Raw genomic sequence first — 14,200 nt, forward strand, 5'->3', positions numbered from 1 at the left:
ATGAAACTACTACATATAGTTATATGACTTAGGAAAAATTGTTGGGTAAAAATTGTGATGTTTGTTGGATCAGAGCTTTTTCCCCCACCAGGCTCTGTCCGTACCTGCCTCTCTGTTGTTGTTATTTTTGGTTTTTGAAAGAATAACTTATCTCCATTTTGCTGTACCTTAAAGGAAAAATAATCAATAAAACCATATTACATTAATTGTTTGTCCTTGAAGAATGATAATTAAGGCTGTTACATTTCATATGTTTTCTTACAATTGAAAGTGCATGTAGCTGGGATGGCCTAATGAGAGTGGTAATGCTTCTGTATATTTCCTTCAATCTACCTTGGGTTGCTCCTAATTTAATTTGAAAATGAGTTGGAAGAGACTCAGTTATCATCTGGAAGCTGTTTCTGTGGTCTCAGTCCTAATGGATAAATGCCTGTGTGACAAAACCTTCCTTAATAGCGGAAGTGATCCTGAAGCTGTGATGCTCAAAGAATGAGCAAGGCAAGATAATCACTCATCGCCTGGGCTATATAAAGGCATGTTTACATCTAGAATAAACACAGCAGATTTGAAAACAATAAATATCAATCCTACAAGATTAACCCTCTATTAATAGATACAGTGATGATAAAGTCATGCTTCTACATTAGCTGTTTTAAAATCTCTAGTCCAGTCTTTCTGCTTTCAAAATAGACTTGATCTTTCATATAGTAGAAGTGTGTTTGTCACCATTAAGGTTTACACCCTGCAGAGAACTGTTTTGTATGTTTAAGGTGGTGCTGCTGTTTTGCATACTTTGCAGGTTTTGCTGATCTTTGCAAAAGAAGACAACCAGAGTGATGGTTTCTGGTGGGCTTGTGACAGAGCTGGATACAGGTGCAATATTGCCCGGACACCAGAGTCAGCGCTTGAATGTTTTCTTGATAAGCACCAGGAAATAATTGTTATAGATCATAGGAACTCCAGATATTTTGATGCAGAAGCTATTTGCAGGTAACCTAATGGACTTTCTACTTCTCTTGAACTTCATAATATATTGTACAAATCCCAAACCCCTAGTTGTACAGAAAGAAGCTTTAAAGCCAAAAACAAAGTTTGGAGATTGGGGCCAGGAGGTTTGCAATGCTCTGTCGTTGAGAGGAAGGATAGAAACTGTGGTGAAGACTCAAAGTGAGGGAGGAAAGAAAGATAGATTATATTTATCATGTACATAGATCTGGAAGGAGCATACAGTTCGAAAAATACACTTTTGTCAAGGTGGATATTTCACTTCTAGAATTAGCTTTTTAGGTCATAAGCTTCCATCACAATGTAAGTCAGAGGTGTCGTGAAGTCATTCCATGCAGTCTGTCTCTGTTACAGAAACTTCTTCTTGGGTTACTGCTGCAGCAAAACCTGAAGCTGCAGGGCCTCCAAGGAGTGCTGTTGTTCTGTCCTCTAGGTCAGGCACACTTCACAGAACTCTTTTTTTTTGCAAGAGTTCACATCACTTTTTGATGCACACGACTGTCTTAATAGCTCTAAGTTTGTAAGCACTTAGTATTCTAACATTCTGTGCTAAGATACACTTTTTAAGTTGAAGCATACATTTTGTACCATATATCATGCTGTACTTTCCCGTCCATCATGAGCACAGTTTCGCCATGTTTATCACAAATAGTATTTTAAAACTCTATTATTTGTGCTAGTGGAAATACTTCTAAAAGTCTGACAAATATATGTAAGGGCTCTTTATTCAGGAGAATGTAACGTGTTTGAAAAAAATATATCCTTTACCACTGAAAGAAGAATGAAATATTCTTCTGTATTTGATAATTGGTCATATTTTCTTTCAGTTCCTTGGTAACATCTCTCTCTTTTCAATTGTAAAGTTTTGCTTATTTTTCATTTCATAAATGATATTCTATCATAGACAAGTACTCAGTTGTTTTAGCTATACCCTCTTTTCTTATGTGCATTCCCCCAAAACACTTCCAACTCTTTATAAAAAAATTTACAATCTCTAGAAGGGTAATGGTAATGGTAGGAGATTGTGATGGAGAGATTTTACGGTAAATCAAGCAGTGGGTATTGAAAACATGTTGCAGAGACTGACTCTTAGGGCAGTCTGCCCCAAATGAGCTAGGTGAACAGGGCAAAGCTTTACTAGTTTGGAAGAGTATATTTGAAGAGTTGCTGTTCATGCCCTATGTGTTTGAATCTTATTGCCTCTAAATCCTCTTTGTTGTGCAAAAAAAGGGAATCTGGTAGCAAAACGGAAACTGAGTATCTAAGAGGGGTAGGTAGGTTTTGGCATCATGACATCGTATTTTCTGAATTCAGTGGAATCTTTCAGGCTCAGTTTTCTTGTAGATTGTCTGTGAAGATATTTTAAGTAGTATTGAGAAAGTGTGCGATGCAACTGAGGAACTTTTTTCTCTAGGTCTCTTCGTGCCACAAAGCCATCAGAACACACTGTAATACTTGCTGTTGTTCCACGCACGTAAGTATCATAGAATCATAGAATCAGTAAGGTTGGAAGGGACCTCTGGAGATCATCTAGTCCAACCTCCCCACTCAGCAGGTCACCTAGAGCATGTTAGACAGGGTTGCATCCAGGCGGGCCTTGAAGATCTCCAGAGAAGGAGACTCCACAACCTCTCTGGGCAACCTGTGCCAGTGCTCCGTCACTCTCACAGGGAAGAAATTCCCTCTCAAGTTCAGGCGGAACTTCCTGTGCTTCAATTTCTGCCCATTGCCTCTTGTCCTGTCACATGGGACAACGGAAAAGAGTTTGTCCCCATCCCCTTGACGCCCTCCCTTCAGATACTTGTACACGTTGGTAAGATCCCCCCTCAGTCTTCTCTTCCCCAGGCTGAAGAGGCCCAGCTCTCGCAGCCAGCCGTTCCTCCTAGGGCAGATGCTCCAGCCCTCGGATCATCTTTGTAGCCCTATGCTGGGCTCTCTCCAGTAGCTCCATGTCTCTCAAGTATATCTCCTAGTGAAAGATTTTTATTTATAGAAAATAGTAATGTGTTATGGTTGTCTAATAACAAGTAGTATCCTACTAGCAAGCCTTACAAAGTAAGTTTAATATTAATTATTTTTAACTGAATACGTAAGAGGTGTTGCCTATTGGACCATTTAAATAGTTTTATTTTGTATTAATAGAAAGTTATCAAATATCTCTACCACCTTTTCTTCAGAGAATCATAACATAATAGCTTATATACTAAGAAAAATTAGAAAACTGTGTATTAGTTTCTAGAGGAAACCTTAGATGAGTCATTGTGATTCTTAGGGAACTCGGTAATGGGATAAACTTAATTTCTGTTGATACTAAACTCACCAGAATGTTTCCTGAAATCTTGATTCAGGAATTCATAGCTTATATATTCAGGCAATATTTTTACTGACTTAAATTAATATTTTATTTATCAAATAGCTTAGAAAAAGAGAATTTTCCTGTCTTTGTTAGAACTCCTGCACACTGTTGAATACATTCTAATTTTGTTAATTTCCAAACTCAATAAAATATTAGCAAATTGAGTGGGAAGACAAGAGCTATTTCTGCCAAGAGTAGAATATAGAGACCAAGTTTAGTGCTGATTAAAATTTTACAATATGTTTCATATTTTACTTAAAAACACCTTTTTAGATTCCTTTTCATAGGGTGTCACAGGATGTCTTTTATCTCCTTCATGCTTTATTTTTGTAATACCCTTGTATGTTTGAAGAGAGACAAGACTTGTCTTGAATATCCAAGTTCTGCCATAGGAATAATTAACAGATTGTAATAACAGTTGCGTATATTTATAGCATCTTGAAATATAATGACAAGATCAACTTTTGGAATTTGATTTTTGTATGTATTTTGTGCAATATGGTTCTTACTGCAGTATGTTTAGGTAACTATGTCAAATTGATACCAAATGTTATGTGATCATATCTCTTCTTTCTGTAGATCTGACCAGGAAGAGACTTCTGTTCTTCCCCTTCTTCATGCAGGCTTTGACAGAGTATGTATAAAACACATATTTAATACAGAAATCATGATTGCTGAGCAAGTTGCAAACACTTCCGCTTCTTCCGCTTCTTCAAATGGAAAACGAGTCTTTCATATAAATCACACATTTGCTTCTATCAGAAATGTGTTTTGGGGGGGGGTTGTTTTGTTTGTTTGTTTGTTTGTTTTTGATGGGAAAACAGTGACTGTTGAACGAGTACCCTTTCCTTTTTTTTAACAAAACATCTGAGAAGCATATGGCGTAAGAGAATTTGTGACCTAGCTAATCCTTCTGGAAGATGCAGAAATAGGGTAAGATTAATTTCTTGCAGCCTGGGAAAATGGTGGGTGGGTTTTGTTTATGAGTGTATTGAAAAAATAATGTTTTGGGACCATGATTAATATGTGCTGCACACCACAGCATGCTGCCTGATCATCTGGACCTCTCAGTGTGCTTCTGATGGCTAGAATTCCCCTTTTAAAAGGAATGTAAGCCTAGTCTAGGTCTTGCTGAAGTTAAGAAGAGTTCTTGTTTTCAGTGAGATTTGATTTGTCTGTTATGTTGGCTTGAACCCTTTCTTTTCAGGAGAACGTTAGAAACTGTAATGTACAGGAGACAGAGGGGAAGCTCAACTGCTCATGCTGTTTCTCAGCTGTTTCTTTCTTTGTAGAAGAGAGCAGAATAAGTAGTAGTTCTCAACTCTGAAAATCTAGATTAAGTTGCTTGCTCTCTCCCAATCTTTATTTGTGGTTTGCATAGGTATTAATGGTTAGGTTAATGTAATATCAAATAGTTGCAATATTCAAGCTGGACTTTTATAAGAAAGTTGATGTATTGGAACAGTAGAAGCACATTAGTAGATACTTTAGTTAAGAGAATTAGAGAACTGAGGGAATTAGCCCAAGCAGAATGCTATGCTAATGTGCATATATATTATGTGCATAAGGTGCTTAAGTCCAATATCTGACCTAATTCATAGTTAGTTTGAGTTTCATTGCAAAGCAGGACAGGCACTTCAGTGACCATTTGCAGATAATCTCCAAAAGAAGGTAATAGGTCTTGCCTCTCTCGAAGGGATACTATTCATACAAAAGCATTAAAGATTTCTGAGGAGCTTACATGCTGTGATAATTGGAAAAGTAGGGGCTGAGAGAAAGGTCAGCCAAAGAATTCGAGTGTTTTCTTAATGTAGTTTGCTCTCTCAACCCAGAAAGCTTTAATGTTTCTAACAGCAGTCTCTTCATTTCCTCTGAAGTCTGGAATTCCATTTAAAAAGTGCAGGGCAATGTGTTTCTGCGAGCTAGATGCACTGCTAGGTGCAGTGCTAAGTACAGCCCCAGGAGACAGTGTGTGTGTGTGACACATCTCAGTGTCATGCTTTCTTTCTAGGGAAGTAAAAGTGGTAAAATCTTTCTGCACTTGATCAATCACTATGGCAAGCGAATGCAGAAGCCTATGTACAACTCTAGCCATTTCCTCCAGCTGTCTCAGATTTATCGGGGAGTTTGCATAACATAATAATTGAATTATTTTCAAGCTTTTAAAACATGTCTGATGTCCAAGAACCTGTTTTTACAGTAGAGAGGATGTAAGATTTTTTTCTGCTCGGATGAGAATCTGTAGGCTCTAAGTCCATTAATAAAAACACAACATACACAAAATATACCCCCCCAAAAAAAAGCCACAGCAAAAACAAGCAAACAAAAAACATCCCTCCCCAAATAAATAAATACATAAGTCCCAGCATATGCAGAGACTAGGATTTTTGAAAAATCATATCTGCTCAAATTATATATTTCCTTTTATTTTTACAATCTCATTTTTCTGCGAACTTCATTTTGCTGTACCATTATTCATCATATCAGCCTTTGTCATCTTTTTTCCTCATTTTCTTCCTCCTTCTCCCTCAACAAAACACTCATTGTAGTCGCTCTGTCTGATGGTGGTTGCCTTCTAAATGTATCTCCAACTTGAAGAGTCGGATCTTGTAGCCAGCTGGTATGTCATCTTTCTGTAATCAGACTTTTGACATCAGGTTTAGATCCAAAGGTTTCTGAAAACTCCTTTAATCTTTTGGGGGAGATATCTTGCAAATATATCAAACACATTTTTTTCCTGTATCAAATAGCTGGTTGTTCTTAAAAATATTCTGCTACCTTCATTTGTATTCATGTTAGAGAAATATCTTTCTACTTTTATGTATACATATATAACACATTGTAAGTAACCTTAAAGAAATCACTTCATATTTCTTCTAATGAAATCAATTATGAAAAGATCTTATGAATGATATCTAGAGAAAGATTTCAGGAGTGTTTGCTGTTCATTTTACAAATTTATTTGGCATCTTTTTTTTTTTTTTTTTTAATGCTGAGGAACAAATCATTATATTTATTCTTTTTTTTCTTCCTTCTTAAGAAAATCCTGGGATTTTACCTAGCTTCTGATTTTTTTTTCCTGTGTCATTAATGGATTTTGTGTTATTAATGATCTTATTTTGTGCATAAAAAATATATGCACATATACATATGCAGCAGTCAAAAGAAGATGTTACACTTCAGCAAACTGTAATTCTTGATTCCTAGCTAGTGGGTTGTGCTGCTGTAGTGGTTACATTTTTCTCTTTAAATTTTGCCAGTAAACAGCACTATTTTAAAATGCATTTTAGAAAAAGAGCTTTAGTATGTTTTAGTAAACTTTGTTTATAAAATAGGTTACTGTCATTATATTTTTAATGAATTTATACTGTCTTAAATATAAAGCTAGTATATTTGAATGTTTAAAATGTTCATCCTAAAACTGAAAATCTAAATGTACAGTGCCATAGAAGAACAGTATGCTTGGAGACAGTTTATTACACAAAAACACATCATTATTTGCACCACTTCTGTCAAGCTGATCCTGTACCTTTTGGTTCCCTATACATTCACTTATGTGAAGTGGCAGTTACAGAAATATTTTAAGATGTTAACACTAAGGAGTGAACTAGACCTGTGTTAACTGTTTTGTTTTGTTTTTTAATTGACTTTCTACGTATTACTGGCAACTTGGGATGAAGCCATTGATACGCCTTTTTCATAAAGAAGGGAAATGTAGGTTTTCTAAAATTGATCTTTGTTCTCCAGAGGTTTGACTGCTGGCTCACAGCGCAGCACACTGTTGTACTGTGAGAACTAGTGACATCACAGAGTATTTTCTATGAAAAACAGAAAATCTATGCGTGTATTTATAAAGGGATGGTTTGGCTCTTCATAGCAAAAGTTTACTAATGAGCAGTCTGCTTTAACTGACATCAGAGAATGCACTATTTTTTGTGACTAACATCTAATTTCTAATTTCAGCAGGACCATGCACAATTCAGCTTACTACCTTTGCTGATTAGAGGACATGCTCTCCTTCTGGAGAACATAAAAGTTTTGTAAACTGTTGTCAGCATGCTACTTACTTTAAATACCTTTCCACACTTCAGAATTCAAAAGCTACAGGTCAGCAAGATTATTTGCAGAGCAAAGTTACTATACCTTGTGTGTTTCAGCTGCTATAGTTCTTTGGAAAAAAAGTGAAATATCAAATGTGTTTGTTTTTTTTTTCTGTTCTAGCATGAATATGTTACATCTTTAAGGTATTCCGTTTGCATTCTGAATTAAGAGGTAGATGTCCAAAATGAAACATCAATGCAAGAGTGGTTTTGTGTGAGACTGTTTTTTCTATACTATCTATACTTAATTGGGTTCGTAAAACAAAATGGGAAAATTCACAGTTGTTATTTAGTAGGTTGTCATACTTGCTTTTTATTTAACTAGCAATGCTGTCTTGACAACTATGAAATCATTTCTGTGGAAAAGATGAGTACTGAATACAAAGACGCAACTAAGAGTTTTGGTTGCAGGAAGAGAAATAATAGTTTAAAAACATTCAGATCTATTTTATGCACTCTTCTTTCTCTTCCAGCGATTCATGGAGAACAGCAGCATAACTGCTTGTTACAATGAACTGATTCAAATAGAATATGGAGAAGTGCGATCTCAGTTCAAATTACGGTATGTAGGAGTGTAAGAAGCTTCAAACATAAATTGTTTGGTTTACATAATTGTATCAGTTTACTTTCTGCTTCTTCTCAACTATGTATTTATGTGCTTTGCATCTATATGCTAGTTAATTACTATATCCTTGTTTTCTTGTTCAGTCATTTGTAAGGGACAAAGTCAAGCGTTATATTGATTAGTACTCTGAGAAAACTTAGTTGGTGTGTCTTATACACTAGTGGTTTAGATGATGTTTTCCTTAATGCAAAATATAGTACCTCTCCTTTATTCTAGTACTTGCTTGTGCCCTGTGTGTCTTGACGTGTCCATATTGAATTTGGCAATTTTCTAACAGCCTTTACTAATACAAATCTAGGTTAGATTCTTCAGCAAAAATATTGCAGAATGATGACTTCTGCTTATGTAGTCAAGAAGGGAGCATTTTAAAAAATACTGTCTTGTGCATAAGGTTTATGGGCTAAAAATTTACATGACAATAAAACTTCATAAAGTCATTCTTAATCTCATGTCTGAGATTTCGTATCTGACAACTTGTGATGAGCACAGTCTTCATACGCTCAGTTTTTAATTTTCTTGCTTGGACAAGACTCACACCAGGATCACTGATTTTTATCTTAGTGAGGAATTAAAGACAGATCACCTTCATTCCACTATCACTTTTTATTTAATATGACTAATTTTTTATTTAATATAGGTGCTTATACATACATGTAAATGTGTTTGCAGCTCATCTATATGAGGAAACAGCACTTGAATATTAGTGTCATACAGAAAAGATGCAGTTCTCTACATCTCCTCATTGAATTACAGTTCCATCTGCAGCAAATTCTATAATATGACCTAATTTTTAATTTTTTTATCGCTTGAGTCAGAGAAGCAAGATAGGGACCACTAAAGGATTCAGAGCTGCTATTTAAGCAGCAGGCTTTTCTAAGACTTTGTTTTCACAAATTTAGCCGATGCTACTGTTGCCTAGTGTTGCTCAAAGTCAGATTCCTGTCAGAAACTGAAAATTTGCATGAATGACTCCCTTAATTTTTTGGCTGAGGAGAGTTACTGCATCCTTCACCTTATGTTCTCTGTGTAGAAGCTTTTCGACGTTTCCACCTGCCTTTTACGGTTTACCAAAATGTACAAGAATTTTAATTATGTTTTTTTTTAAGGTAGTAACAGATGTCTCTTACTATATGTTTTGTTTTCATTTGTTTCATTTTCTACTAATTATTGTATCTTCCTCAATTCAAACTTCCCGCTTTAACACACAGAATAGTTCATTTCAGGAACACAATGCTAGTGTAGTGTCTATCACTGCAATAGATAGGTTATTTCACACAATACAAAATCACACTTTGGAGCTGTTTTGGCTTGCTAGAGCATCCTTTGAAAAATGACAGTAGGAACTCTTGTACAAGCTGAGATACTGCTGTTTCCTTCATTATGCAATACTTCTTCCTACAAATCTTCATCAGCGTAGTTGTGTGTATATGTCTTTGTGTATGCTATTTATTTTTGAGTTACTTTCATGATGAGCAGAACTAGCCATACTGATATTTCTTTAATTCTGAGGCAGAATGCTTCTCTGCTAATGAATCACTAGTCATCAGTACTTTATTCAAAGTCAACAACGCAGTCTGTGAGTAAGATGTTCCTTTAGGTAATGATTATATACAGGAATGCTTATTTGTAGTTCATTTTGTGCTCCCCAGAATGAGAGATAGAAGGATATACATAAAAGATAGTTAGTTTGTGTTTAGTCCAAATCAATGATAAAGTACTGGCATCTATCAATGCAGAAATGACTGGGATGTTTCTTTTAGTATGTACTATATATCTATAGTTTACTTTCTATTATTAGGAGCTTATATTAATGTTAATCCCCTCCTAGGTAGATTATAATTTAAGCAATTTAAGTGCTATAGCAAAAAGGTAAGGGTTTTCCTCCATTAGCTCAAGGAGAGCCCTGAAAAAATGGGAATTGGAGATCACATTGGCCCTTATTCAAGATCAGGATGCACAGAAATTAAGTCACTGAATTATTGCATGGAGGCAAGAAAAGTGGAATTTTTGTAACTAGGAATTTGAGGTAGCTTAAATTGTTTCCTCAGAATTTAAACAACCAAAAATGATTTGTATTTTGTTATATTGTAGCTTCTTTGATAGTGCAGATTTATTTACTATATTGAAAATTCTGCTACAATGATTTTTGTGTTCATTATCTTTAATGATCATAAAAATTTTACTATTCTGTTGTAGCAACACAAAATCATTTGTTATTTTTACTGCTAATTGTAAAATACAGCTCCTGCTGTATAGAGCATGTTTGGAGAAAGAAACCCGCTATTAAGATGATACCCATGAACAATTTTACAATGTGATCTGCAGTAAAAATACGTGAACAATATGTGAATGTCTGAAGCTGAATTTCCTGGAAAAAAAACAACAATGGAGGTGATTGCATGGTTTAGTCAAAACAATTTGTGATTCATCTACCGATAAATACAATGTAATAATATAGTTGTAGTAAGCAAAATATTTTAACAATAAAACTAATGTGAACTGTTTACTAATTTCAGAGCTTGTAATGCAGTATTTACAGCATTAGACCATTGTCAGGAAGCTATAGAAATAACCAGTGAAGATCATGTCATTCAGGTAGGGGAAAAAAAAAAAAGCCAATCATTCTATAAAATGTGAAGAGAGAAATTCCAGAGAGATCTTTGCCCAGTAGTTGTTTTATTTTGGTATTTTAGTTTTGTTGCCCATTGGAAAGCTCTCTTCAATAAATTAGCTTAAAATGCTGCATGTTAACACTGGCTGAATTTTTAAGATCTTTAGTAACTTTATTTAAATGATAATTTCTAGTAAATTAATGTTACTTGTGCTAAAACCAGCATGAAATCCTTAACAGAACTAGATAATCTGTACAGTAAGGAGCTTTGTTCTGTCTCTGTGCTTTTTGATAATAATTTATATATCTCCTTCTGTTTTCAGAAATATTTCACCACTTGCATAGTATTTTTATGTGAAAAACTCTGAATTGTAGAGATGTGTGGTTATGGCTTTAGGTGTATATCTTTTAACACTTTGATTCTTTTATGTAAGTAAATATCTTTTAAGTATGTTCTTTTCCACATTATCCTAAAGTACTTTTCTCTTTGACAGTATGTTAATCCAGCCTTTGAACGGATGATGGGGTATCATAAGGGAGAGCTTATTGGCAAGGAACTTACTGAACTACCAAAAAGCGATAAAAATCGTGCAGATCTTTTAGACACTATCAACACATTTATTAAAAAAGGAAAGGTAAGTAAATTACAAAATAAAGCTGTGCAAAATTTAGATTTCTAATCTGCTTTTTTTGTAATGCTCTAGGGCTAAAAACACATGATGGTACTTTCCTGAGTTGCATGTATATGACCAGAATTTTGCTCCTCTGATGTCTTAGGACCAGAATAATCCATTCCTCATATCAGCGCCTACAAATGTCTTTAGCTTTTGATTTTAGAGTCTGATCAAACCTCTCAACCCATCTGTTGGTTTAAGATTAATATAGGGAAGTTTTCTGTGCTTACATTTTGGTGAGAGCGTGTAGCTCTTTTATTAGTTGGAACATAAGTGTTTGTCCCTCAGTCAGTCTCTCAATTAGTGTCATCATCCAAGTGAAAGGTTTAACGGTTCTATCGTAACTGCAGAATCTTCATTCACTGCATGCTTAAAGCAACGTATGACATAATCTGCCATGACCGAAATATATCAGCACCTAGTGCAATTTCTTTTTATATGTTTCTGGTCATATGTCCCTCAGTTAATGGAACAGGCTCTTGTCCCATCTCCCATGGGTTGCAGAAATATCTCTAGTCCTTTCCTACTGCCTTCTGCATCACAGACTGTGGGGCATTCTTCAGTCCTTCAGTTGCTTTCAGCAATGGCCCGAGCTTTTGGGAGTCACTGCCTCGAGTTTGCAAGTTCATTAGCAGTGCCAGCAGGACACTCTTGCTTTGCTTCTCATTGCTATAGGCTGCCCACCTGCTAGCATTGCCTGCTTAGTGGCCCTCTGCTTTCTTTGCACTGGGAGATAGAGCTCTCAGTCTTTGACTGTGATAGAGATGAGAGAGCTGATCTTCCACCCAGTTCCATACTTCATTCTACTCTGCTGCCAAGTAGTTCCCTCCTTAAAATCTCTCTTCTTTGAGGTGGTAGGAGGAGGGAAGCCTTCTGGTTTATCTTCTTTCCTTTTCCAACCCATATCTGAGTATAATCTTGTATTTCTGCATCAGTGGCCTGCTTAATGTTGGTGCATGTATGCCCCCCAGTTAGTCTTCTGTCCTCTTTATGCTTTCCTGTATCAGTGGGAATGGAAAGGAAATGAATGGCTGGCATTTTCATGGGAAAACAGAATAAAGGATGCCATAAAGAAATGGTTGCTTCCGTTTGCTAGTCTAGAGGGCCTTGAATATCCAAGGTCATGCTATACAACAGTCATGGGGTGAAACAGATTATTGGTTAGCTGAGGTTCTGTAGGTCAACAGCTTCTGAAACCTAGCATGCCTATCACTAGAGGGACTGATGATTTCAGAGCTGTGTGATGCTCAGCAGAGCTCCATATGTATGGTACTTAGAGTTTGGATTTACTATTACCAGAGATATTCTCTAGAACTGCTGTAGACACCACTGTTTATTGTAGTACTTAGCAAAAATGTTCATGACCCCTTGAAATAGACAATTCCTCAAGTTCCTTGTAAAAATTGTGAACTCTCTCACAAGAGAAACATATGAAACAATTTTACATTATCCTTAGGTATGTAAATGTCTGTTAAAAGATGACACTCTGTATTAATAAATTTTACACTATTTTAAAAATTAAAACTGTGAAATAATATGTTGTTATTTATTACATAAAGATGATTTAATAATAAATGAATATTTGACTGCAAACTAAGTATTCTCAAATGCTGTCTCTGTTATGTTTGTTTACTTAGGAATGGCAAGGGGTTTACTATGCAAGAAGAAAATCAGGAGACAGTATCCAGCAGCATGTGAAGATAACACCTGTGGTTGGTCAAGGAGGGTAACTTTCTTGTTTTTAGATTCTTCTCTTTTCTTTTCCCACCTGTGAGTTTGGCATGAACCCCCATGTATTTATTAACAGGGTGGTGATATAACCAATGACTATAAAGAATATAGACAGAATAAGTGATATTCAGAAGGTCATGCTTTTTGCTGATGTTTGTTTGTTCCGTGTTGTCATATGCCAGCCAAAAGAACTTTGTATAAAATCGTAACAATGAATAGTGTCACTACTCCCAGTACCTACAAATTGAAGTTTGGGTTTATGTTGCTGTGCCTTATTTATGCAGTTAATCTCCATTATCCAAACTAAGGCAGTTGGAAGTATCAGCAATTGGGTGATTCTCTTGTTTGTGTGCATGCTTGTATGCACTTGCACCTTTATTGTATATTATATGCATATGGCCAAATTCTACTCCCAGATGTGCAGGTGAATTCCTGCAGAAGGAAAAGAATCAAGTATCCTGAAACAAAAACCTACCACATTGAGCTTGTTGCTTAGTGGTCTGTTTGGTTTTGGTTTTGATATCTAGTTTCATAAAGGCATCAAGAATTCTGCTTTAGGAAAATAGCAGTGTATCGTTTTACTTCTCTCATAACCATTTGATGCGGTAACAATTGATTATTCCTGTTGCTAGGAAAATACGACACTTTGTGTCACTCAAAAGGCTGCGTTGTACCAATGAAAACAACAAACAGGTATTGTCATAAATTTCATTAATTTTTTTTTTTTTTTTTTTTTTTTTTAGAAATTAGTATCACATGCTCTTGGGAAAATAATGAAATTCTCATTGTTTGAGCAAGCAAGATAGCTTTAGCATTTGCTTCAAGCTCAGCTTTTTTGCTAATGGCTTACTCTTCTGTAGGACTGGTGAGTGGAGGAAAAAAGGCTTTTGTTCTCTGAAATGTGGATATAACAGTTCAGTCTGATATTGTGAAGCAGCATAGACCATAGTTTGGAGGAGCTTAGGGGCGTTTTTCTAGAGCTACTCTTTTTGCAAGTCTGAACTGTCATACTTAAGTCTAACAGTGATCAATGCTCAGCTGTCACAAGATTTGCCAATATGTGGTTCATGCATGCATGGAAGATTTGAGACATCACAT

General features: G+C 35.7%; 1 protein-coding gene across 1 annotated transcript in view; it reads left to right on the forward strand.

Moving 5' to 3' along the window:
* The window catches only part of PDE8B (phosphodiesterase 8B), a 66,667-nt gene that overhangs the window by 31,067 nt on the left and 21,400 nt on the right, over positions 1–14,200 (forward strand). Inside the window, exons 3-10 of the mRNA XM_062599026.1 lie at positions 800–990; positions 2,420–2,479; positions 3,941–3,995; positions 7,935–8,023; positions 10,603–10,681; positions 11,192–11,332; positions 13,009–13,097; positions 13,735–13,795. Coding sequence (XP_062455010.1) covers positions 800–990; positions 2,420–2,479; positions 3,941–3,995; positions 7,935–8,023; positions 10,603–10,681; positions 11,192–11,332; positions 13,009–13,097; positions 13,735–13,795 — 765 coding nt within the window. The remainder of the gene's footprint in view (positions 1–799; positions 991–2,419; positions 2,480–3,940; positions 3,996–7,934; positions 8,024–10,602; positions 10,682–11,191; positions 11,333–13,008; positions 13,098–13,734; positions 13,796–14,200) is intronic.

This window comes from Rhea pennata, chromosome Z (genome assembly GCF_028389875.1).
Source record: "Rhea pennata isolate bPtePen1 chromosome Z, bPtePen1.pri, whole genome shotgun sequence".
NCBI lineage: Eukaryota > Metazoa > Chordata > Aves > Rheiformes > Rheidae > Rhea > Rhea pennata.